Source organism: Phocoena phocoena, chromosome 4, assembly GCF_963924675.1.
Source record: "Phocoena phocoena chromosome 4, mPhoPho1.1, whole genome shotgun sequence".
NCBI classification, from domain to species: domain Eukaryota; kingdom Metazoa; phylum Chordata; class Mammalia; order Artiodactyla; family Phocoenidae; genus Phocoena; species Phocoena phocoena.
In genome coordinates, this window is record NC_089222.1 from 51,689,322 (window position 1) to 51,716,246 (window position 26,925).

At 41.9% G+C, this 26,925-nt stretch overlaps 1 protein-coding gene across 1 annotated transcript in view; it reads left to right on the top strand.

The window, feature by feature from the left end:
* The window catches only part of FNDC3B (fibronectin type III domain containing 3B), a 290,599-nt gene that overhangs the window by 198,282 nt on the left and 65,392 nt on the right, over positions 1-26,925 (top strand). Inside the window, exons 9-11 of the mRNA XM_065876048.1 lie at positions 10,024-10,162; positions 13,207-13,260; positions 26,074-26,198. Of these exons, the coding sequence (XP_065732120.1) occupies positions 10,024-10,162; positions 13,207-13,260; positions 26,074-26,198 (318 nt within the window). The remainder of the gene's footprint in view (positions 1-10,023; positions 10,163-13,206; positions 13,261-26,073; positions 26,199-26,925) is intronic.

Genomic DNA, 26,925 nt, shown 5'->3' on the forward strand with positions numbered 1-26,925 from the left:
ATATTCATCAGTGATATTGGTCTGTAATTTTCTTTTTTTGTAGTATCTTTGTCTGGTTTTGGTATCAGGGTGATGGTGGCCTTGTAGAATGAGTTTGGGAGTGCTCCTTTCTCTGCGAGTTTTTGGAAGAGTTCGAGAAGGATGGGTGTTAGCTCTTCTCTAAATGTTTGATAGCGTTCACCTGTGAAGCCATCTGGTCCTGGACTTTTGTTTGTTGGAAGATTTTTAATCACAGTTTCAATTTCATTACTTGTGATTGTTCTGTTCATATTTTCTGTTTCTTCCTGGTTCAGTCTTTGAAGGTTATACCTTTCTAAGAATTTGTCCATTTCTTCCAGGTTGTCCATTTTATTGGCATAGAGTTGCTTGTAGTAGTCTCTCAGGATGCTTTGTATTTCTGTGGTGTCTGATGTAACTTCTCCTCTTTCATTTCTAATTTTATTGATTTGAGTCCTCTCCCTCTTTTTCTTGATGAGTCCAGCTAAAGGTTTATCAATTTTGTTTATCTTCTCAAAGAACCAGCTTTTAGTTTTATTGATCTTTGTTATTGTTTTCTTTGTTTCTTTTTCATTTATTTCTTCTCTGATCTTTATGATTTCTTTCCCTCTGCTAACTTTGGGTTTTGTTTGTTCTTCTTTCTCTAGTTCCTTTAGGTGTAACGTTAGATTGTTTATTTGAGATTTTTCTTGTTTCTTGAGGTAGGATTGTATTGCTATAAACTTCCCTCTTAGAACTGCTTTTGCTGCATCCCATAGGTTTTAGATCATCATGTTTTCATTGTCATTTGTCTCTAAGTATTTTTATTTCCTCTTTGATTTCTTCAGTGATTTCTTGGTTATTTAGTAACATATTGTTTAGCCTCCATGTGTTTGTGTTTTTTACGTTTTTTTCCCCTGTAATTTATTTCTAATCTCGCAGCATTGTGGTCAGAAAAGATGCTTGATATGATTTCAGTTTTCTTAAATTTACTGAGACTTCATTTGTGACCCAAGATGTGATCTATCCTGGAGAATGTTTTGTGTGCACTTGAAAAGAAAGTGTGTTTTGTTGTTTTCGGATGGAATGTCCTATAAATATCAATTAAATCTATCCTGGTCTTTTGTGTCATTTAAAGCTTGAGTTTCCTTATTAATTTTCTGTCTTGATGATCTGTCCATTGGTATAAGTGAGGTGTTAAATTCCCCCACTGTTACTGTGTTACTGTCGATTTCCTCTTTTGTAGCTGTTAGCAGTTGCCTTATGTATTGAGGTACTCCTATGTTGGGTGTGTGTGTATTTATAATTGTTGTATCTTCTTCTTGGATTGATCCCTTGATCATTATGTCGTGTCCTTGTCTCTTGTAACATTCTTTATTTTAAAGTCTATTTTATCTGATATGAGTATTGCTACTCCCACTTTCTTTTGATTTCCATTTGCATGGAATATCTTTTTCCGTCCCCTCACTTTCAGTCTGTATGTGTCCCCAGGTCTGAAGTGGGTCTCTTGTAGACAGCACATCTATGGGTCTTATTTTTGGTTGGAACATTTAATCTATTCACGTTTAAGGTAATTATTGATATGTATGTTCCTATTACCATTTTCTTAATTGTTTTGGGTTTGTTTTTGTAGGTCCTTTTCTTCTCTTGTGTTTCCCACTTAGAGAAGTTCCTTTAGCATTTGCTGTAGAGCTGGTCTGGTGGTGCTGAATTCTCTTAGCTTTTGCTTGTCTGTAAAGCTTTTGATTTCTCCGTTGAATCTGAATGAGATCCTTTCTGGGTAGAGTAATCTTGGTTGTAGGTTCTTCCCTTTCATCACTTTAAATATGTCATGCTACTCCCTTCTGGCTTGTAGAGTTTCTGCTGAGAAATCAGCTGTTAACCTTATGAGAGTTCCCTTGTATGTTATTTGTCATTTTTCCCTTGTTGCTTTTAATAATTTTTCTTTGTCTTTAATTTTTGTCAGTTTGATTACTTTGTGTCTCGGCATGTTTCTCCATGGGTTTATCCTGTGTGGGACTCTCTGCGCTTCCTGGACTTGGGTGGCTATTTTCTTTCCCATGTTAGGGATGTTTTTGACTATAATCTCTTCAAATATTTTCTCAGGTCCTTTCTCTTTTCTCCTTCTGGGACACATCATAGACGTGAATGTTGGTGTGTTTAATGTGGTCCCAGAGGTCTCTTAGGCTGTCTTCATTTCTTTTCATTCTTTTTTCTTTATTCTGTTCCACAGCAGTGAATTCCACCATTCTGTCTTCCAGGTCACTTATCTGTTCTTCTGCCTCAGTTATTCTGCTATTCATTCCTTCTAGTGTATTTTTCATTTCAGTTATTGTATTGTTCATCTCTGTTTGTTTGTTCTTTAATTCTTCTAGGTCTTTGTTAAACATTTCTGACATCTTCTTGATCTTTGCCTCCATTCTTTTTCCGAGGTCCTGGATCATCTTCACTATCATTATTCTGAATTCTTTTTTCTGGAAGGTTGCCTATCTCCACTTCATTTAGTTGTTTTTCTGGGTTTTATCTTGTTCCTTCATCTGGTACATAGTCCCCTACCTTTTCATTTTGTCTGTCTTTCAATGTGGTTTTTGTTCCACAGGCTGCAGGATTGTAGTTCTTCTTGCTTCTGCTGTCTGCCCTCTGGTGGATGAGGCTATCTAAGAGGCTTGTGCAAGCTTCCTGCTGGGAGGGACTGGTGGTGGGTAGAGCTGGGTTTTGCTCTGGTGGGCAGAGCTCAGTGAAACTTTAATCCACTTGCCTGCTGTTGGGTGGGGCCAAGTTCCCTCCCTGTTGGTTGTTTGGCCTGAGGCGACCCAGCACTGGAGTCTTCAGGCCCTTTGGTGGGGCTAATGGTGGACTCTGGGAGGGCTTAAGCCAAGGAGTACTTCCCAGAACTTCTGCTGCCAGTGTCCTTGTCCCCACGGTGAGCCAGAGCCACCCCCTGCCTCTGCAGGATACCCTCCAACACTAGCAGGTAAGTCTTGTTCAGTCTCCTGTGGGGTCACTACTCCTTTCCCCTGGGCCCTGATGCACACACTCCTTTGCATGTGCCGTCTAAGAGTGGAGTCTCTCTTTCCCCCAGTCCTGTTGAAGTCCTGTAATGAAATCCCTATAGCCTTCAAAGTCTGATTCTCTGGGAATTCCTCCTCCCATTGCCAGACCCCCAGCTTGGGAAGCCTGACATGGGGCTCAGAACCTTCACTCTAGTGGGTGGACTCCTGTGGTATAATTGTTCTCCAGTTTGTGAGTCACCCACCCAGCGGTTATGACTTTATTGTGATTGCACCCCTCCTACCATCTCATTGCGACTTCTCCTTTGTCTTTGGATGTGGGGTATCTTTTTTGGTGAGTTCCAGTGTCTTCCTGTCAGTGATTGTTCAGCAGTTACTTGTGATTCCGGTGCTCTCTCAAGACGGAGTGAGCATATGTCCTTCTATTGCGCCATCTTCCAGAACACATCGCTTTTAGTATTTTTAAAAAATTCTTTCCTAAGAAAAATGTCTACATACAGTCCCAATTGTAGTTACTTTGCTCTGGCTCTTCCACAGTCCATATAGATCATTCATTCCCTTTCCCTATACAGCCTTTCATTTTTCAAGCTAGAGAATACTCTTAACCCTTCCAGCCCCTATGTAGAGTCAGTCTCTTCTGCCTTGAATTGCTTTGGGAGGCACCTTGATGACATAGTAGGCAGACCTTGGAATTTGGAATTAATGACTCAGGCACTACTGAGGATATCTGATTAGGCAAGCCACGTAAGCTTCAATGTCCTTGTTTTCTCATTCATAAAATGAGGATAATAACAATACCAGCCTCAGAAAGATGGTGTGAGAGCAAATGAAATATATGTGCACATCTATTATAAATCTGTAACGCCTATAAATGTTGTTTTGTTTGTTTTGTTTTTCCAAAGTGGTTGCAGATTTTCCACACTAATAATAAAAAGGACTTCATGATGAAGTTTGACCATACCACTCATTATTTTATTGAGATAAAGATATAATTGGAGCTGAAAAAAGCAGAGCAAAAATTTCTTTTTCTGATGCAGTTAACATTGTCAAAATCTTAGTTCCAGGAATGTAAGCTTTTATCAACACAGTAGCCTCCAATATAATTTTAAGTTTAATAGCCACCTATAAGGCCTCGAAAAGCTACATGGAAATATTTCCTAACTTTTCCACAACAGAAGCTCCAAACGAATTCCATTACTGTACAGCTGCAAAATGAACAATTATATTTATTACCGTTTTCATTTATTTGTACATTACCAATTTAGAAAGTGTCGCCTTATAGGAAGTCTGGAGAGCCAGTGATGAAAACAGATGTTTCTTTTAGCAGTGTCAAGCAGGCTGTATTCTCCTTCTAGTTGTAAATAGTGCACATTTTGACAAAGGCCTGCAGAAGTCTCTGTTCAAATCACTCTTCCGTAGAGTGAAAGGTTTCTTTCTCAGCTCAGGTACTGACATCTCACCTAGGGCTCCTTTCTTGTTGCTTTTGGTTTTGCTATTCTGATTTCATCCCCTTCACATTGCTTGCTTGATATCTTTATGGAATTCTTTTTCTCATTTTCGGTTTTTTCCTCCCTCATGTTAGTGAGTATTGTCAGAGTTCACCAGTCAGATACACAACCATTTTTTAAAGTAGCAGCCTCTCAGTCATGGAGTTCTGTCATTGAACTGTATAGTGCTTGGCATCAGTTCCTAGGCAAGAATAGTTCTTGAATTCTACTTGCCATCACCTCACTGTTATTGGGAATAATTTATTAAGAGACCAGTGGCGTCCTTGAGATGGTGCTATAGGTTATGTGTCTGTAGCTGTTCAGATTGGTGCTTGCTATGCCCTTTAGTCCAAATTCCACATTGAAAATTGTATCCTGAGACATTTCAGGTTGTAAAGATTATTTTCCTCACTTTTTGTTATGTATTTTCGTGTCATTGTTCCACATCTCTCCGACCACTTTTTTTTTTCTCCTAGTGATTGAGGAAAGTAATTCATCAATAATTCCTCTATTTTGCTGATTTAAAAAATTTAGGTGTTGGGTCCTGGGTTATTTTTATTAAAGTCATCATTTTTATATTAGTTTCCCAGTTCTTACACAGATTGCTTTTTTTGGTTTAATGTTGGTTGAATGTTTAAAAGGACTCAATTTGTAATTGTCAAAGTGTATTTATTCAGTGTTTCCATATAGGGTATTTTGTTATGGAATGACGCCACCAATGCAGAATCTCCTCTGTGTGTGTGTGTGTGTGTGTGTGTGTGTGTGTGTTGAGGAAGAGAGAGGAATGAGAAAAATCCAACACATACATACATACAAATAAATAACATTCTGTTTTATAATACTTAGGCATAAGTATGTAACTTTACAATCACAAACATTTATATATTCATTTATTTATACACATACAAAGAAAAGCATATTCCTCTTTTTTTTTTTTGCTGTACGCGGGCCTCTCACTGCTGCGGCCTCTCCTGCCGCGGAGCACAGGCTCCGGACGCGCAGGCCCAGCGGCCATGGCTCATGGGCCCAGCTGCTCCGGGGCACGTGGGATCCTCCTGGACCAGAGCATGAACCCACGCCCCCTGCATGGGCAGGCGGACCCTCAACCACTGCACCACCAGGGAAGCCTGCATATTCCTCTTTTAATTGGTAGTTTTATAATTAATAGTCACATTGAAACAATCATTTTACTGTGGGAGTCAAGAATTTATATTTTTATCAATGATAGGATAATCAGGAATTTGAGTGTTGGAATGGATAGCAATTTCAATGCAGAATTTGAAGCCGTTTTCCAGTCATTGTCATAAACAATTTGGCAGAGAGGTTGCCAAGAGATGATATCATGTAATAACATTTTCCAGAAAAATTATGTGATGAAACAATTCCAAAAATATGTGGTTGACCAGCTCAGTGTGGAGTTATGAAATAGGTGTTATATTATTTTTTTAACATCTTTATTGGAGTATAATTGCTTTACAATGGTGTGTTAGTTTCTGCTTTGTAACAAAGTGAATAAGCTATACGTACACTTATATCCCCATATCCTCTCCCTCTTGCGTCTCCCTCCCACCCTCCCTATCCCACCCCTCTAGGTGGTCACAAAGCACTGCGCTGATCTCCCTGTGCTATGCAGCTGCTTCCCACTAGCTATCTATTTTATATTTCGTAGTTTATATGTGTCCATGCCACTCTCTCACTTCCTCCCAGCTTACCCTTCCCCCGCCCCGTGTCCTCAAGTCCATTCTCTACGTCTGCGTCTTTATTCCTGTCCTGCACCTAGGTTCCTCAGAACCATTTTTTTTTTGGTTCCATATGTATGTGTTAGCATACGGTATTTGTTTTTCTCTTTCTGACTTATTTCACTCTGCATGACAGACTCTAGGTCCATTCACGAAATAGGTGTTATTGACTAGAAATTGCAGCTCCTGGTATGTTACAGACGTGCTGGAGGAAAGGGGAGGCAAATTTCTGAAATTCTTGGAGCACCTGTTCCATACACATTTAGTTGGTACTTAAACTGAAACAAATGTGCAAACCCAACACAAGATTAGTTATATCCTTAGAAAAGTGTATTCCTCTTTGCTGGTATAAATGCTAAAAGAACTGAATTGTTTGCTGATATATTTAACTTAGGACACTCGTCCTACTCCACAGATCTTCCTGTCACATCGTGGTATTTAGAGAAAACACATCACCATCATGTGAGAAACATGATTGCAACATTCTTCAAAATGTAATGTCATTTACAGAGACTTTTCTTTTTTGTGAAAATTACTGGTAAAAGCGGAGCAGGTAGTTATTACAGTTATTAGTTGCCGTCTATTTACTGAACAATTTGAATTGACAGATGTAATCATGAGGTACTTAGATATCATGTCAAGTTTTAGGTACTGAGTGCGGCACATTTATATTGCCACGTAAAATAGATCTTGTTTCCTTTGCAGACAGACTTTTTACAAGTGCAGAGCATTGACTCCTCATTTAGACAGACTATAACGTTCTCTGAGTTTAAAGACAAGGGCACTAACTCCTGCCGACCCATACAACTGTCCATCCTCAAGTACCCCAGATTTTTACTTGTGCTATCAGATTCCTTCATTCCTACTGTCATCCTCCCAACCTGGCTGTCAGGAGCCTCCTTCTCTCTTGTTTCTCTAGCCCGATAAGTATGGATTTGTGACTCCAAGAATCTCATTGAAAAGAAAGAATGAACTTGACTGAGTCCAGCTCTCCCCAGATAACTAACTGCGGTCTGCTAGTCCTTGGCAGGCTCTTTCCCTACCTCCTTTCCTCTGCCCTGTTACCCAATGGATTTTTGGTGCTGACTGTTTTTGTGGATATTTAGGACTTGGTCTGTCTGAGTATAGTCTGAATTCATAAGCAAATGCCTAGTGACTGCAACATGAGATACCTCCTGGGAAGGGAAGGGGGGAAAGAGGATTGGGTAAAAGGCAGCGAAAAAGCAATCTCAATTCCGGGGAGCAGTAGGGAGTGGTGGGGACTCTGAACTGGACAGCACCTGCCCATCTAAAGGGGGAGCTGCTCTCAATTTCATTTAATTCCCGTCATTCAGGTCTGCAGCTCAGTGTTGCTAGAACTTCTGGTTTTTAAGAGAAGGCAGAGGTTCATTTTTTTAAACGAGAGATCTCCATTTTTTTCAGCATTGGCTTAATTTTTAACTTTGTGTTTCTGAAGATTTCAGTTATAGTCAAAAGTGGACAGTAGTGTAATGAACTCTCGTATACCCACCACCCAACTTTTTATTTCCTTGGTGCCTTCTCCTACGCCCTTCCCCAACAGTTATTTGGAAGTAAAGTCCAGACATCATATTATTTCACCTGTGAACCACCTTACCATCATCACACACCCCATGCCCATCCAAAATAAACAAAAATGGGAAATTCCTTCATGTCTTTAAAATCCAGACACTGTTCCCATTTCCTCAACTGTCCTAAAAATGAAGGTTTTATTTCTTCAGTTTGTTGTAATTGGAATTCAGATGTGGTTTGAGTATTGTGTTTGGCTTATAGCTCTTAAATTTCTTTTAAGCTATAGGTTTTCCCTCCATCCCTTTTTTCTCTTCTTGCAATTTATTTGTTGGAATAAATTTTTTTTTTGTCCTGTAGACTTTTCCACACTGTGAATTAGCCTGATTGTATCCTGTAGTATTGCTTGATAATGTTCTCTCCATGTTTCCTATAAAGCAGTGAAGAGGCTTAATCAGATACAGGTTCAGTTTTTCTGGCAGGGATTTTATAGTTAGTGGCATGGTCTCTCATTAGGAGTGCATGTCTCTTTTTTGGTGATCGTTGCCTATGTCCTTTAATTCATAGGTGGCGGTAATATTTTAAAACACTATATTCCTTCCCTCCCCCCACACGTATTTTGGGCAAAATACAGTCAATAAGCCATCAGTTGGAGAATTCAACTGATCTGTTAAAGTTCAGGCTGGAACCCTGCCCATGTCTGGAACATTCTGTGATTCATTTTTAAGTAACTTAACTCCCAGTGAACCTGTCCTGATACACGGAAATGATCTTGCCAACTCTCCTGTTTCATTTTCTGTTACCATGTTCCTACTTACAGTGAATGCAAAAAGGAGCATTTCTGTCATCAGGTTGGGTGAAGAGCATCCTGATGAAAGGTATCTTTTGTTTGGATCAAATATCATGGTGTCCTCCCCTAAGGCAAACAAGTCAAATATCCAGTAAATATGTATTTTACCTTTTAGAACGGAAGGTAGGCATGTCTGTTAGGACTTTTGACTTGCATGGCCTCTATAAATTTTTTGTGGTGGACTTCAGGTGTATGATTTTTAAAATCCTTTCTCCTCAGTTAGGTCCCGTTTTCCATAATGTTATCTGTAGCTGTTATTTATTCATTGGGTAGAGTGAGGGGAAGTGGATCGCAGGATGAATAGGACAGTAGGGAATATAGTATAGCAGTTAGATCTCCATGACTGAGTACAGTTGATCCAACTTTCTAGCTGTGTAGCTTTGGGAAATTTACTTCACCTCTCTAGTCTGAGTGTTCTTCTGTCTTTAATGGCAGCTCATAAAGAGTTGTTGAGAATTAAGGACTTGATGTACTTAAAAATTCCGAATAGCTTAATCCATGCATCTTTTTTAGGCAGCAAAGATTCCTTTGTTGTCTTTTTAAAAGAGTATGTTTTCAAGTTTTTTTTTAATGCCCAATATTTAAAAAATAAAGTAGAAAAGAAGATGGTAAAAATCAGCATAATCCTATTTTGTGCTATTTGAAAGGAGTGTAGTTTTATAATAGTGTGTTATATGCTTCTTTTTTCACAGCTTCTCTGGAGAAATCAGGTCCATATGTTGAGTATCGAGCCAGGCATTTTAATGTGCAGAATGCACATCCTTAATCTTGGCTCCAGGTGTAAGAGTTAGATGTTCACATGGATAAACTGTACCTGAACCATGTTTTTAATGAATTAGAAGAGAGATGCATTTGGCAGTAGCAAGCCTGTTTCTGTGTGTGAAATGTCCTTATTTCTACCTAAATACCTGCAGTATTATCAACAGTTCAAAGATGATATCTACTTTGTTGTTTGTACTTCTACCTTTCTCTCTCTCAGTTTGTGGACTCTCATCACTGCTTCTTGTCTCCTTCGGCCCAACCATTATCTGTACTTTTAGCCTTTTTCCAGACAAAGTCAACCAGAGAGTGGCTTGATGGATTTTCGAATATATACTTGGAGGCCATTTTGGGGAATAAGTATATTTCCTTATGGAGCATATTCTTTTCCAGTCAGTAGACCCTGCCTGTCTTAAATGGGGCTGGGTGGCTCTGACAGTTAGTGGGAGGAGAGAATGCACTGAGCCACATCGCCTGCTGGGATGATTTTCCCCTGAAAATGCTGACCATAGTTAGGTCAGGACAAGACCAGTAAAGAGGAATAAGGGTCATGGTGTGTACTACATAAGAAATTCTGTTCTCTGTGGAAAGTCCTGGGGCAAAGCTGAGATAAAAACCCCGGTCTTCTGTGATGGGCCTCTGCCACTGACTGTTACTTGTCTGTCTGTTTTCAGGGTATATGCTATGTACAATTCCGTAAAGGGATCCTGCTCTGAGCCGGTTAGCTTCACCACCCACAGCTGCGCACCCGAGTGTCCTTTCCCGCCTAAGCTGGCACACAGGAGCAAAAGTTCACTAACCTTGCAGTGGAAGGTGGGTAGCACAAAGTGGCAGGAATATTCTGAAGTCTGTAGCCGTTTGAAACGTTTATTTAGCAGTATTCCAGTTTGGTGATGGTGTTTCATTTTCTGCATAGTGACTATGTGAAACAAATTATAATGATATCAAAAGTTGCCATCTCTATAAAAATTGGGCAAAAGAATGGGAGAGGGAACTGTGAAATCAAGTTTTAGCTTTCTTTTCAGGGTCATGAGCAACACTTTATAAGTGATATAAATACTTAAGATACCTAAACGTCATCACTTTCTGATAGTTTAACTCATTGCAAGAGACTTCTGAGGACTTGAGTAAAACATTTTTGTGAAGAAAGATTTAGAGATAAAGTAGGTTTACGGGTCCATTGGCTTCTTTCAGTGGTGACTCTGCAAAATGTCTAATATTTAAAACTGCCTAGGATGCTTAGTGTTCTAAACTACATTAAGGTTTCATTAATTTTGACTAATTAGGCCTTAGGTCAGTTAGGATTACTAATTATTTTTTTAACATCTGAATCATGTAGTAGTTTTCATGAAATACAACTTTTTGGCTACAAATAACCCTTGTCAAAGAGAGGTCCTTAAAGTAGTATATCATTGACTTATCAGTCACAGTTGTGTGTTTGTAAGAAAATAGTAGGTTATGTTATCAACCTCTGTAGTAATTATTTCTGTATATTTATACTTTAAAATATAGTTCAAAATGTAAAATTTATAGAGGTAGAGATAATAAAGATTTGTGGTATTGGGGGAAAACACTGATGTGCAAATAAGATGACTAGGGAGATTCCTTATTGGTGAACAAATACTTTGTCCTTTTGTTCTTAGACCAGAGGGTCAAATTTATCTTGGGAGTTGATAAAAGCAGTTGAGAGTAGTGGTTAGCAACAAAGCATGGACTTCTGTAGACCCCTCTCGTAGCCAGTGGCCAACATTGAGTGTGTTATTTGGACAAAGGCAAAGTTGTAGAATCTGAACTATTTTATTTTCCTTCCTGGCTTCCAGGGATAATCCAGGTCAGTGATTCCCTGCCTTTTCAGAGTTTTAACACCCAACTGGTCATCATTGTTGAAGTCCTTGGAGCATATACATCCATTTTAAAATGTGTTCTGTATTTATACATATACGTATGTAAATATATCTTAAGGAATGAGTTAAAATCCATTTTGTTTGGAAAGTATAAGAAGTCTTAAAGATTACCAGAGGGACCCTGGGGTCTTATAAACCTAAAGATGGGAATCACTGATACATACTCTGCTTAAAACCTGGATGAAATTCGGGCCTCAGGCAGACCAGCAACTTCAAGAAAAAGATTTCTTACTAGGAGGAAAATGTTTCACCATTTCTTTCTCCCTTTATTTAATTGTAAATCAGAAGCATATTATTGTTACATTCAGTTACGTGCAAACTTGAAAGTTCTGGATTCAGTTCAGTTTTCATGTTCTTAGGACAGATTTTCCAATAACGGTGCTCCAGTTAGGGGTACGAGGACAGGGCGACCATGCTCTGGCTGCCCCCCTGTCCTTGAAGCCACCAAGACACTGAGAGAGCTCAGGGCCCTCTAATGTCATCCAGTTAGCGCCAGGAGATAGGGCAACACAAACACCCGGGGCTGTGTCCCCACCCTCAAGGAATCAGGGACTCGGTGGTGGGGCAGGACATCAGAAAGGAATATATGAGCATCATAAATGTAGTTCTTACCTTAGAAATGGGTTCTCAGCTAAAACCTTGATTTTGTCCGTTATTTAGAACTTTAAATGTAACCCTATCCTTTCTCCCAAATCGAGCCCACAAAAGCCTGAAATTACAGTTTAGTAGAACATACATCACTCACGTGTAATTGGGGCTTGGATCTCTAAGATTATGTGACTCAGAAGAAAGAAGGAGGAAGGAAGGAAAGGCCAGGGTGAAGAGTTTCTTTGTTAATTAACTAATATTTACTGAGCCCTTGATGTTAATACATTTATTATTAACAATAATAATGCAACAGCTACTGTTTACTGACGGCTTCCTGTAACACCGGGGCAGTTTAGTAAGTGATTTACATATATTCTCCCAATTCCTTATCACACCCATCCATTCTTGGAATAAGAAACTAAGCATTGTTATTAAGCAACTTACATCAGACCACTTGTGACAGACAGGCGAGAGGGGCTTCAGTGTAGCTCTGGTGACCTGGCTGCCTTTGCTGGGGTCAGGTCACCACATCCTATGGGGCCCTGGCTCTTTTCCTGGGAAGAGCCAGGCCCAGGTGCGTTTGTGCTTGGGAGACATCATCTTACTACCTTAGTGCTGTGAGTGACTCCACAGTAGCACCCCCTTCTGGCAGCTCTGACCCTACAAAGCACTCTTTTCTCCAGAGTTCTTTACTCCTCTTCCCATTGTCCAAAGCCTGCTTTCTCAGTAAAGCAGATCTCAGCATGCTTTTAGGAGGAAAGCAAATGATGAAACTTCTTTTTGCTAATATGCTAAGGGCTAATTGCCCCTGGTAATCTATCCAGGAGATCCTGGTTTTTCTCATTTTTAAAAAACAGGGCAACCTTAATGCCACAGAAGTCTTTCTAATCTTAAACTCTTAAAACAACAAAAACTGTATGGAGGAAGTTACAAAAATATGGACTTTAGACTCTTGAACCTAGGGTGGGTCAGCTTTATCTTATCAGACCCCAAACAGTGCCTCTGTTTCTCCCCTGTCTTTTTTCTCCTCCACCTTTGAATTTAACATGCCTCTTAAAAGTTTTATCCCCGGAGGAGGAAGTAAGGCACCATGTGAGTGTAAAGGTAGAGGTGGTGGGGAAGGTGGGCTTGGCTGTTCGTGGGGTCCAATTTATTAATAGTGGGGCGCGCTCTACTAGTTGACTTGTATTAAAATTGGTTTTGTGATAATGTTTGAAGAAGCAAATACAGGAGGTATCCAGGGTTATCCCCTGCAGGGAGAGTATAGTACTAGCATGGACATTGTATTTGAACCAAGTGGAGAGCTCATAACTTTTAACTGTGAACAACTTTCTCTAATCTCATTTTATTTATTTATTTTTTTAGGCACCAATTGACAACGGTTCAAAAATCACCAACTACCTTTTAGAATGGGATGAGGTAATCATATTTTTATGTTCATCCATCTAAAACACCTTTTAAAAATGAAATTGCTGAACAAATGCCATTTTATTCTTTTTTGAAGATATGCTAAACACATGGAAAAAATAATGTAAGTAGAGAAAAATTTAAACCAATAGTTATTGACTGTGGAAAATGAAGATGGACTGAAGTGTAGTGAATTGTGCATTAAAATATATTTACGTGACTTATTTGCAAGGCATGCTACTGAAAGAAAAGACAGGATCTTATCTATTTTGGAGACCCTAGTGTCTGACCAAGAATTGACTTATTTGTTATCTTGAGTGCCCAGGGCCAGCCTGCATAGATGGTTTCCATAAGGTAAACCACACTGCAGCCTGGGAAGCCTAGTTTGTTTCTCTGTGGGAGCAGGGCAGGGGAGACGACAGCACCTGGAGGTCTCACCCACCTGCGAGCACCCTACTGGCTAGACCATCCTAGAAGGGGGGGGTGCCCCCTTTGCTGTTTCTGTCACCAGAGGCCTTGGATGGTATCCGTGGTGAAGTCTTCTTACACTCTAGGCCACTCTCTGCTAAATGGTGACCCCGTGCTTTCCTGGCCTCACTAACACTGCACAGAATCTCAGGCAGGAACACGGGATGCAGAAATTTTCTGTTTCTAAAAAGCAATGATACTATTCTTGTATATCTTAATTCCGTTCATTCATTTACCTGTGTTTTATTCTCTTCCTGTGATCAAGCAAACAGACTAAGGATTTTAAGAATGGGAAATGTTGACTTTGGAGAGTAATGCAAGTTAACTAGTCTTTGTGACTTAAATTTAGGGGCCCTGAAAGACTCAGAACACAGGCTTAGGCAAAAAGCCACTTGTCAAGTATGGGAAAAATATTTTAACCAAATGTAAAATGAAAACGGATGAAATTCTTGTGACGAAATTTTGATGTGGGAAGGGGGCTTTTTGTCACTTTTTGCAGAAGCATATTTTCCCATCTGGGTTGCATCTGAACAGCTAGAGTTCCAAGTTACCAAAGACAATGATCTATTGTTCTTAGGGTCCTTGTGAGTAGTTCCTATGTACAGATTGGTGAAATCTCAGACTTAACCAGTATATTTTACAGATTAGGTGGATTTCATTTTAAGGCGGCTTGATTGGAAAGTGAAACCACCCCCTGTGGCCCTTGTGGTTGAGGTTTTATATCAAGATAGAGTTTACCCAGTAAAGAGGAGCTTTTTTCCTCTCCATATCTTCTCAGAGCACTGGTGAGTGTGTGTGTGTGTGTGTTTGTGTCTCCTGTGTTTTTGGCTGCTTCTCTGTCTTGGACCATGGCTTAATAAGTTAAGTAAGGTCAGTGGGAAACCTCAAGAAAAACCCAGGTGCTGCAGGAAATAGTAATGGTGACTCAGTTGTTGGCCACCTTACCTTTGAATTTGACTTTAAAGTGTCCTGGCATGATGCTGGGAGGAAACATGCTACAGCCTCCCATGAAATGGAGAAGCTCTGTCTGATGATCATTTGTACTCAGTAGGACCCACTATGGACGAGTGACCACAGAATGTGAAGTTGTTTATTTTGGACCTTCTCCTGACTTTCCCGTCGTTGCTCTCCTTCCATCTTGCCCTCACTTCCATCCTAATTCTTCTGTCTTCCCCTTTCCTCTTTATATACCCTCCCACCTTTGAATGTCTGTTGGTGTTGGTTCTGGTGAGCTTTCCTGGAAATTCCAGGCCTATTGACTATAGGCCTTTTGCCAACACAGGAATCCTTTTATGTCCTGTGGCTTAATATTCTTCAAGGAAGAAAATCAAATGTACAAACAGAGAACAACATCTGACCTGCAGAAAGTGAGAGCACGTGAGGTGCTGGCTCTCCCTCCAAAACCTTCTGCTGGTGGTGTCTGAGCCAGGTGCACCTGGTACTAGTCTCTTTCCAGACCGTGCCCTGGTGGAGTATGGTGGGGCAGGAGAACAGGAGGGGTGTTCAGCTGAAGTTCCTCCCCCCACGCCCAACCCTCTCCACAGCCAGAGCTCGCCTCTCCCAGCCATGCCCTCATGGCCTCTATGGCACCCAGGGGGCTGTAGAAACAAGCTTAAAGGGCAGAAAGGTGGGTGGGTGCACAAAGGAGCAGATCCCCGCCTGAGAGGGAAGCAGGTATTGTTCAGTCTCGAAGAAGCTTTTGTTCAGGAGTCTCACCCCGCCCCATTCTTGCTGTGGCACCTGGTCTGAGAATCACAGCTTGGGGTGAGGTGACCCCATCTACATACATGCCACCACGAATGTCTCATCCCATATTTTTATTATATCAGCCCTGGCTAGAGTTCCCAGAATTTATTCTTTTGCTCAATTTTGTTTTAAACATTTATTTCATTTATTTTTTTGGCTGCGTCAGGTCTTAGTTGCGGTACACAGGATCTTCATTGGGCACGTGGGCTCTTCGTTGTGGCACACAGGCTTCTCTCTAGTTGTAGCGTGCAGGTTTGCTTTCTGTAGTTGAGGTGCGGGCTCAGTAGTTCTGGTGCGCGGTCTTAGTCACCCTGTGGCATGCGGGATCTTAGTTCCCCGACCAGGGATTGAACCTGTGTCCCCTGCATTGGAAGGCGGATTCTTTGTCACTGGACCACCAGGACAGTCTCTCCTTTGCTCAAATTTTTAATCACCATTCCAATAAAATAATTAGTGTAGAATTCTGAAGGTGTTAGTAAACTAAGAGCACAGGGCCTCAAGTCCTACTGTCAAGTTTCTAGAAAAAGAACTTCATGAATGAAAGAGCAGAAGCAGAGAGGCCAGTGGGTACCTGGCCTTTATTTCTCCTACGACTGGGGATGCTTTGCTGAGTTGACCTTGGGGAAAGCCACCTTAAAATCAAGAGCTAACCACCTGCTGGTCTCTGAAGGCAGGTGTGGCCCTAATGGGGAACAGAAAACAGAACCGTGAAGCACGGGGCGGGAAGCTGATACACCCTGACTCCTAAATTCATTGTCAGTAATGTTCGCAGACTTCACTTGGGAATTACTCACTAATAGCTCTGCAAGAGGGCTGGATGCCTACTTTTCTCCGTGAATAATTGTGCCTAGCCACTCCCATAATTTTTCCATCACTGCAGGAAGTAACTGTGACTATGAGATGGTAATGAGCAACTAAAAATGGAACACACAGGTGTCACTGGCTTTTCAGCTATAGCCATCAGTTTCAGTTTTCTCCTGAAACAGATCAGTTTTTGTAACTTGGAAAGGTGTGGCCTTTCCTGGCCACATCCCTTTGTTGGGGTGACTCAGATAAGTGGTAGTGTGAGTTCTACTCTTAGATATTGTTTTAACGCGTGCTCTACAGAAATGCTAACCGGTGCTATTAGCAGCTAGCTCTCAGCACAAACGCAGGTCTCCTAAGATCTCACTGTGAACACGTGGCGTGGATTCATGCTTATGTGTTCAGTGACATGGTGTTCACCCAAAGAGAACTGGATTGTTTCTGCTTTGTCTCTAACTAGTCAAACAAATAATTTAACCTCCAAGTCTCAGCTTCTCCACTTGAAAAATAGCGTCTGTTATCTCACAGGTAGGTTAAAATCGAATGAGATAACTTGGACAATGACAGATTCTGTGTAATGAGTATTTCAGACCACCTAAGCACATTGATGTTAAGATCTGGGATAGGAAAAGTCAACAATTACAGAAGGAGTGTATGAAAGGAATATGAGATTTTTCTGTCAGGAACTTATGCAGGAGCCCTGAGGTTAATAGCTCTGGTTTGAACTAAATAAAGATGGATGTTAGTGCTATATATAGACGCTAATTTGCCATTAGCTTTGCTTCCAGACATGACATGTTGGGAATATACAAAAGAACCAGAAAAATAGTTTTGTGGGAATGTGACTAGTGGAGTTCCCGAGACTCTCCATCACATGTGACTCAGCTAGCCCAAAAAGGAATGTCACATTTGGCTTTCCTGGTGACATGAGTGAACGCAACTGTAGAACACAGCAGACCGCGAATGACATAAATACTGCAGAAGTCAAGGGGAGTATACTTTGAACTCGAACAGAAAAGGCCGGCACCAGGTAGAGCCCAGAAGCCCATGGGGAACCATTAGGCAGCCTGGCCCAGGCTCAGCTGCTCCACTGTAGAAACCTAGAGTAGGCGGCAGGCCCCAGACTGTCGCTTTGTGGGCATCTAGTTCCGGAGCAGCCAACCTAGCTCATAGAGAAAGAGCTGGCCCAGTAGGAGGTGCTTGGTTCCTGCTTTATTAATCAGATTCCTGTTTAACTTAGGCGTTAGCTATATTGATAATCTTTCAAAAGGCTTCTTGGCACGAGTGAATTTGCATGTGGCTTTTCTGGTTAGACAGCCCTTCTTGGAAGAACCGTAGCATTGGCAAGCAGAGTGACTTACTGGCCTCACAGAGCGGATAAGGAGAGCCTCGCCGAGAGTGCAGCTGACGCTGCCTCTGAGGAGCCCTGCTGCCCGAGGCTGCATAGCCTGTTGTTCAGTGGAGAAAACTCGGAAGGCCAGTGCCTACTCCCCAGCCCGTCGCCGATGCCTGGCTGAAAGTCAGGGGAAGGTGCCGCTTGCCCAGGCCCACGAGCTCTTTGCCCATTCTCGGGGAGTGCCCTCTTGGAGATTGGAGAGTGGGGCCCCAGGTTCGTTTGTCATTTGTCCATCAAAACCCATATTTTACGTAAGGGCCAGATCAGTGACCTGGCAGAATGACAGTGTTTTGCCACATCACAGATCTTTACCACCTCCCTGTCAAAGGGTGGTTTCTGAGGTCCCAGGGAACAGCTTCCTCCACTACAGCCCCTATGGAAGGAATCTAGGCGAGGAAGGATTTACTAACTCAGGGAAGTCCATAGGTATCAAAGACAGAGCTGAGTTAAAAGGAGCCCTCTCTTTTAGGGACCCCAGACGTCTGAACACCGGAAGCAGATTCTCCGTGCTTTTTACCATTTGTCATGTGTACGGGAGGGGGTCATTATGTGTTAGGGCAGCAGACTTTGTGGGGAGCTTCCAGCTGAGGCTATATTACATATGCGCATCTTGGTCCTTGGCGCCTAATTTATCAACTCACTTGTCCTGCTTGTTGGTTGCCAGCTAGAGGATGGCCGCCTTGGGCCTTGGCTAGGTGGGTGAACTGAGCCCATCCGTCCCTTGGTTCATCCCTCGTATAGGCAGCCTGCTCTAAGATCACCCCCTTCCCTTCACGGGGATAGTCTCAACGCATTGATCCTATCAGAGCACTCGACATCAGGTGAACCTCCGCATTTGGAGAGAGATATAAGAACATTATGTTTGTTTGTTTTAAACCAGGGGAACATCCTTGGCTATTTCAGATAGCCAAGCCTCTCCCACTAATATAAAAAACTAGTGTGCCAGGGGATAAAATGCATGCAGTATTTATTTAGTGACATGCAGCCACAAACTACGCTACCCCCTTTACTTACCTTAGAAAATTCCCCTGTGCCACAGTGGTCAGTTAAATGAAAGAGGCATCACTGAGGGGAGAGTGAGGTTTGGTGCAAAGAACTTTGGAATCCACCCAGATGTGGAGTGTCCCCACCTCCCTGTTACGAACCCCTTCTTATATATGGCTATGCTGAACCCATACATGCTTTTATATCTCAAGCCAACATTTATATTTGATGTTGCCTAGGGTCGGCCAACACTGGTATAACTTCTAAATATAGATGTACTAGCAGACTAAATCTTCGAGCCTGGTAGTAGTTCAGTTGGCCAGTGCAGCCTTATTTTTTTATTTGATTTATCGTTGATGTTTCTGACAGGTTGAGCTATGCTGTTACAGAGAGTGCCCAGCCCAGAATCACTCAGCCCATGTCTGGATCCAGCAGCCATGGGCCACGAGCACATGACACCTGACAACCAAATGCATGTTATTTATTTAGCAGGCAGTTATCAAACATGGTAAGAGCAGCTTGGGAAGGCAACAGGCATGGCTGTGAAAGAACCTGTAAGAGAAGGAGGTCAATAAATCAAGAAAACATCAGGAAGAGTGCAAGCCACATGACCACAGGGCACCCTGGTGTTGGCCATTCTCATTTTCTTGTGCCAGGGAGCAGGAAGGATCACTTCCAGTCTGTTAATCTGAAGGCAATTGAAAATATCAGCCAACTTCATCTCGTAGTACCAGTGTTGGAGATACCAGCTTCCAAGATTGTTAGTGCAGTCCAGGGGAATTGGAAATGTCAGCCAGAGAAACCACAGCAACCTCAGTCTACAGAATTACTCCTGGCAAGAAAATACTGTGGCCTGAATTAGTTGGAGTATGCGTGAGTTGTATGTATAGAATTGGCCATAGATGTGTTAAGTTCCTTAGCAGGAAACAAACCCATTTTAAGGATTCATCTTCCCAAGTGGTGAGGACAACGTTACGAAGATACTAAGTTTATAAAGAAGGAAAACAGATTTGAAAAAAATATTTTTGTTTGTTTTCAGTTACATAGTTTTACAAATTAACAACTACTTTTAAACATTTTAACTTTAAAAATTAGTTGGCATGTTATGAAATAAATACTTTTTATATACTTACATTCCATTTTTCAAATAGGCAGACCTATCTGTAAATTGATTTATCCACTGGAACTTTATTCCATTATGTGTCATAAACAGATACCAAACAGGGTAGAAACACGATTATATGCGAAGGTCCTTTGAAAGGTTATTTAATTTGCTCACTCCTGAGGCTTTAGGTTATGCAGTACCTAAACTGCCCAAAGACCTTTGCATGTCTGTGTTTAAAAATATTCCCAGGGTTCTCTACAACTTTGGGGATAGCATTATTACAAATTTTAATTCTCTAAAATGTCACTCTGTAAAATGAAGTAACTGCATTGCCATTGATTAACAATTCTGGTTGATCTTTATCTTATAGGAATCTTGTTACATTTTTAGCTTCTACAGAAATAATTTTTAAGATCTATTCAGAGAGGCCTTACTTTGTTGGACGCTTTGAGGGGAAAAGCATGTGTTAAGTGCATGTAGAAAATAGAAGCCTTTATCCAGGCATACTTTAAACATTGGTTTTGAGTACGACCACGCACACTTCTGCTCCCTTACCTCCTGGCTATTTATAGTACAGGAGGAATTTATAAAAGTTTGCTGAAAAACTTCATATTATAGACATCTGTGGACATCAAAATAAATGACTGTAATATTGCATAACAAATTACCTCAAAACTTAATGCCTTAAAACAGTCACTTTCTTACCTCATGGATTCTGGGTTGGGAATTTGGACAGGGCACTGGAGGAGTAGCTAGCCTGTGGTCCACAATTTCTGGCGGTTCAGCTGGGAGGGCTCATTGGCTGGGAGCTGGAACCTTCTGGTGGGGTCCTCACTCAGCAAATCTAGTGGTCACTGCTGGCTGCAGTGGGACCTCGTCTCAGGCTCCCTCAGAGCATGGCAGCCTCAGGGGAGTCAGAATTGCGGAAGTGAGCATTCCGGGGAAAAGACAGAAACTTCGTCATCTTTTCAGACCTCACCTTGGTAGTCACACAACTTCATTTCCACTCCATCTGTCAGTTACAGTCACGAGCCCACGCACATTCAAGGGAAAGCGTCATAGGCTTTGCTCCTCACTGGATGGAGAACCAAAGAACGTTTGGACATGTTTAAAATCGTCACCGTGTGACATAAAAGGTTCTCTTGACTCTCGTAGTCCATTCATCTTTTTCCCTTTATCTTTGTGTAGCACATACAGTGTTTTAGGTACTATGCCCTAAGACTTATATGCAAGGGCATGGACTTTGAAAGTACAGCATAACTCTTTTCCTACCCCTGCTCTCCTCTGAGTGTTCTGGGAAGAGGGGAAGGAAGACAGATGTGCCCCAGAGATGCAGTGGTAGGATGGGACTCAGACCCTGTGGCCAGCGCGGCTCGCTAGCCGACGGGGTGTGACTCAGCGGTGCACAAACCCGGCCCTTCTCACTAAACAGATGGGAGAGATTACTGCTGTTCCCTCAGTGATAAGGAAAGGGAACCCATGAGAAAAACCGCTTTCCTGCCAATTAATGTCTCTGCCTCATTGTTGTACTACATGTGTCCTCTTCCTTTGGGCGACTCACAGGAGGTCAGCAAAGTGCTCCCTCCCCCCTTTTTTGAGGGGATAATATATTTATAATCTTATTTAAGAGCTAATTTAAAATTTTAAACTAGATTAGAAAGAAAAATACTCAAGTAGGTAGTAAAAGGGCAGAAGATAAAATGAGAAAATAGAGAATATATTCCTTAAAGTATTTTAAGCCTTTTATTTATCATTTATCCCCAAATTTCATTTTAAAGAGTGAAATAATGTTTGAGAATATCTTTGTCCCTGAAGTTTATATTAACTCATCTTGAAAAATGTTTCCAAGGGTGAGTCACTGTCTGCTGTGTAGCCACGTGGGTTACATTTTACACACTCCCCCATGCTTTCTTCTCTCACCCCTGCCTTTCTAAGGTTGGGTCCTTTCACAGTCTGGCGAAAAGTTGACATTCTTCAGAGTAAAGCAGGAACTTTGTAGGACCTAAAAGAACATCCGGACTCTGATTATTATTAGGAGTGGTAACCATATGTATGACCCTTCTGCAGAGGGAGTGAGGATGAGGATGGAGCAGGGACACATGTGGGTGGAGTATGTAGCTTTCTGACTGTGGTAAGGCTGCGACTCGCCCCCGAAGGTGGTGCCCCTGCTTCACTGTGCGAATCTAGGACTGAAAAGAAGCATTTGTTCACCAAGGACCAGATAAATGAGACATCCAGACTAGGCCCAGTGAACTCTGTGGTAAATAGAGTTGCAGTGGCATCAGGGAGTGGGCTGCCTGGTGGCATGGAGATTAAGCTGACCCAGTGGGGTCTAGGATGTAGATAATACGCAGTGTATTTTTGTTCAATGGTAAGAGAGGTGATAGAGGCAAAGCAGGGGACCTCAGGACTGGGGCAGGGCTAATCTGATATACGCTGTGTTCATGATTCAGCTGCTGGCAAATCGAGCACTGTTCAAGCAGTTTTAACCAGAATCGGAGGACAAGCACCCTGGACCCTGGGCAGAAAACAATTCCATTTGTCTCAATGCCCAGGCTGGCGAATGTGTGCTCTCAGGCTAGGTCTAGGTGCAGGATGATGGCAGATTAGCGAGAACTGTGAATTCATTTGAGCGAGAAGAGGAGCACAGATGAAAAAGGAGGCAGCTGGGTTTGTAATGCCTCACTCCCTGCCAAAGTGAGCACCTTGAGCTCTGTTAACACACAGTTGGTTTGTATTCCAAGATTTCTTCACATTCTAGTAAAGATTAACCTTGTCCTTGAATGAACCCAGTGTGTGCAGTAGGAAAAATTATTTGGGCATGCCCAGGATTCTGAAATGGACACAAGTCGGGGAACCCTGGAAAGCTGCCCTTTTGGGCTTGTGGTCACTGGCAGTAGCAGGTTAGTCCAGAACACGCTGGGGCTTCATGTCCAATGAGGTCAGTAGTCCAGTGGCTAGGTCTGCTCCAGGATGATCAAGGGTGTGGGCTTCCAGCCTCCTCTCACCTCTTTCTCTAGTTGGGGTGAAGTTTTTGTTGCTTCCCCGGGAGAACAGGAACTCAAGTGCTCATCTTAGGGAGGTTCTGATCCTGACTGCTCCCAGGCTGCACGTCCATCATCCCCCAAGATGCAGAATCAGGGTGCTACTGGGCATCCATACCTCAGATCTTGGAGACCAGCCAACTCCTAGACCTTTGGAACCCCCCTCTATGTAACACCCCACAAGTAGCCTAGCAGCAGTAGCTGACCAGGACAAGGCCTTGGCCACAGGTGTCCCTGCTGCCTGTGTTTGACCAGATTATTGATGGCAGTGGCCCTACAAAGTGTCGAGAGAGATTATGCATTTCCATTAGGACCATGTTTTAGTAGGAGATTTTGCATGAAGCTAACTTTAAATTATTAAAAAGTAAGTTGTCTTTCCAAGTAAAGCGGTTATGTCTCAGTAATCCTGTGTACTTTAAATTAGATTTTATTAAAAGAGGGAACATGCCATAAATTATAATAGCTCAAAATCATTTGGAGCCACGCTACCTATCAAACATGGAAGTTGTGATTTACCATTTGTAAAACTTCAGACAGTAGTGGCTTGGACATATTTAATTTCTGATAAATAACGATAAATATTCACATTATCACTCCTGTCGTTTCTATCAATCTTTTAGCCTTCTAAAGCATTGTCTTTTTTTTTAAACCCTATCCATTTCTGTCAACAAGAAGAGCTGCATAATATTTTAGTTATAAATGCTATCTGCAACCTGAGATCACACTTGGTTTACAAACAGATTCTTTACATCGCCTGTACCTTTGAACGTGTACTTACTCTAATGCCCAAGACTAAAGCCATGTGAGAGCCTGGCCTGGGCTTTCACGGATGAGCAGGGGGACGCGGGAGCCATCCCACACTGGCGTTCTCCATCTTCACCTGCTAACCTCTCAGCCGTAGATTACCTCTGCACTGCAGCGACTCTTCTGAATATTAATTTCTTTCTTCTCAGATATCCCTTTTATATTAAACTCCATGTCATCCACGAGTATTTTCAAGCTTCTCGTGTCCGAAATACTTCGTTAACCTACTCCCACCCCCCTTTTTTTGTTTTATACTCAGTGACTTCTAAAAATTCACCAATAAGCTTTACTTTTATAACTCTGTGACATAGTTGTACTCTTACCCCCTTCAGCTTCTACAAATACTGTTCCTAAAACTTGATTCTGAAGTTCCAACAACTCTGGGTCATTCTCTGTCTTCCTGAGGTCCATGCACATAGTTGTATATCTTGGAAGGTATTAAGATGGAAAATTTGGCGTGATTTATCTAAGCAAGTTGGAGTTCATTTAGTAATTGTTCTTGATACTGAAGTAGAAAAAAAAATTTTTTAATGTTAGCAATATAGGAAAACATCTTGAAGGTCACAGAATGCCTCTGTCCCCATTCTTTAGTGAGCCCCAGTGCTCTGGCCCCTTAAAATAAAAGTCTAGTTTCCATCATTGATGCCTCCCCACTCTTTTTTTCTCATTTAAACCACAGCCCGGTTTTCACCAAAGTAAAGCAAATCAACCTAGTAAGGAACAGGCTGCTTTTATTTACTGGCTGTAGTTCTAAGCACGAGAAATGGGCAAAGGAGACCAAACAAAGAAATAGGAAAAATGAGGCATTGAAGGGGAGCCAACATTGGGTTTGGAAGGGATGAGGCTTCCGTGGCAGCAGGATGTGCCTTTCTTGCACTGTTTACTCTGAGCTCAGAAATAGTGGAGGAAAGAAGGTAGATCACGCTACTGCCTGAAATGGATACAGAACATACCAGGGCATGCAGCGCATAGAGTGTAATCAGACACTGGATGTAAGTATGCAAATGTATGCGTAAACGGGTTTTCTGTGCATAAATTGTCTGCAGCAACCTTAACACTCAAGGTTAAAGTAAGCATAAGGGCGTGATTTGCAAGTCACAGGGTGACTTTGCTAAAGTAGCCTCTGAAAGACGTTATGTTTGACTGCCTGCCCACCCCACTCCCCATTTTCCATAGTTGCACCTGAATGTACTTTGAACCCTTGATAAAATGAACTTTGGATCTTAAGGACTGTTGGGGCTTCTACTCCCTTCCTTGGAAAAGGGGTACCACCTTGCTTGTGAGGGGAGAGTTGGGAAGAGTTTGAGGATGAATGTGGCACAGTGGTTTTTAATCTGTTCAACCTAGTGATACTTCAAGCTAGTTGTATATTTATTTTTAACTAGACTTCACCTGGAATGTTTCTTTCAGTAGTAAGCATTTGGAGGCCTGCTTTAAGGAAGGAAATGCTTAAATTTGCTTAGGAGAAAAATGTGCTTTCTTTGTTTTTTTATGTAATAAATTGAGAATTTCAAGCATTCCTGGAAGTCCTGGGCCCGCTGTCTGATTAAAATGCTAATTCATCCAGTGTTAGCATGTGGTTTTCTTTTGCATAAACATAGATAAAATACTGTGGATTATGGGTATGAAATATTCTAGAAAACTGCCGATGTGAGTATTCCATGGTACAGCATAGATATGTTTTTGTTTTCTTACTTCTATTAAGAGAACCCACTGGAGTGTTTTCTTTTTCCTTCGAGGAGTTTGAAGCATCATGTAAGGCTAGGAATGCATTAAAATATGTTTCCAGCCTCATAAGAAACTTAAGAATGACTGTAATACGTATAGATGGAGTGTTTGTCAGACATTCAGTTCAACTCTGCAAGCCTTGATAGAACTCCCAGATTGTCCAGAGCACTGCCTTGAGGAGACCAGATGTGGACAAGATGAGTCAAAGGCATGCGCCCAGTATTTAGAGATGAGTAGACAAACAGCTCACTAGCCAGAATGTACACGTGTGGGCTTGGGGGCTGCCACAAGGCCGGAGAGGAGAGAGAAGACCAGGGAGGACTTTCTGTGGCTTGCAGAGCTGCGTAGCCTGGTCCTCAGGTGCTGGGCCATCTGGGGGTGGCTGTGCAGCTCCAGAGTTAGCAATCCTGTGAGGCTGCAGACTCACTCCTATGAATCAGATCAGGCAGTTTGACCAAGTAAGGAAGAAGATCTGAGAAATTGTGATCCTTAACTTGAGCACTGCCTTGTGCCTGAAAGGGCCTCTTTTATTTTGTTGACGAAATACCACAAGGACCGTGCATTATCCCTCTCAGTAACACAACTTTCTGTAGTGCCTTTGTGTTAGGGATGGCATTTCACTGTAGAGCACTTTCCTTCTCTTGGTTTTGTCCATCCAAACTAGGAAATTAAACAGTTGTTCAAAATACTCCTTCATTCTCTTATTATGTTTTTTTAAACTTCTTTGCATTGTTTCGCTGTTTCAGGGAAAAAGAAACAGTGGTTTCAGACAGTGCTTCTTTGGGAGCCAAAAACACTGCAAATTGACAAAGCTGTGTCCGGCAATGGGGTACACATTCAGGCTGGCTGCTCGGAATGACATTGGCACCAGGTATGGCGTTTCCTGGTCCTCATGCCTTTAAGCGTCTGTGTGGTGTTTCTGAGTCTTCTGTCACGTTGCCAAAAGGCGCAAGGTCGCCTGCTGCCTCCACACCGAACCAGTTAGAAATTTTCTGAAAGGGAATCCTAATCAGAGGCTAGAAAGCCCCTTCTGAGGTGATAAATGCCACTGTGTGGCCTCTTTGCAGCCTTGCAGGCTGTAATGCAAAGGCCCACTAGGGGTCTCTGAGAATCAGGAGGAAGGTAACTACAGATTTTGAAAGGAATCCTCTGGGGGCTTTATTTTTTTTCAGATTGTGTGCCTTTTCCTTCCATCACTTTAGCAAGCTGCTCATTCAGTTGCCTTTTTTCAACTATGTCTGAGTGTTTGCTGATACAAAGAAAGAGTTGCTGGGCCGTCCATTGTTGTCAAGCCCGGGCAGATATTCACAGGAGTGGAGAAAATCTGGACTGGGTAGGACACACGGCTTGCCTCCAAGCTGCTAGAGAAAGGCAAGAACAGGTTTATGGTGAAGCATCAATGGATTAAAGGTGCTCTGAAAAGACCGTATTTCAGTTGTACTTCTTGGGTAACTGTTGATTAAGGGAAAAATCTTTTTCTTTATCACTGATTGTTGAAAATCTTCTTAAAGGTTCAGCACACCATTGGTCCCAACCGTTTTTCCAGCCTAAAGAACTTCTTAAGACCACAAGGTTTACAGCCCTCCTTCCCTACCCAT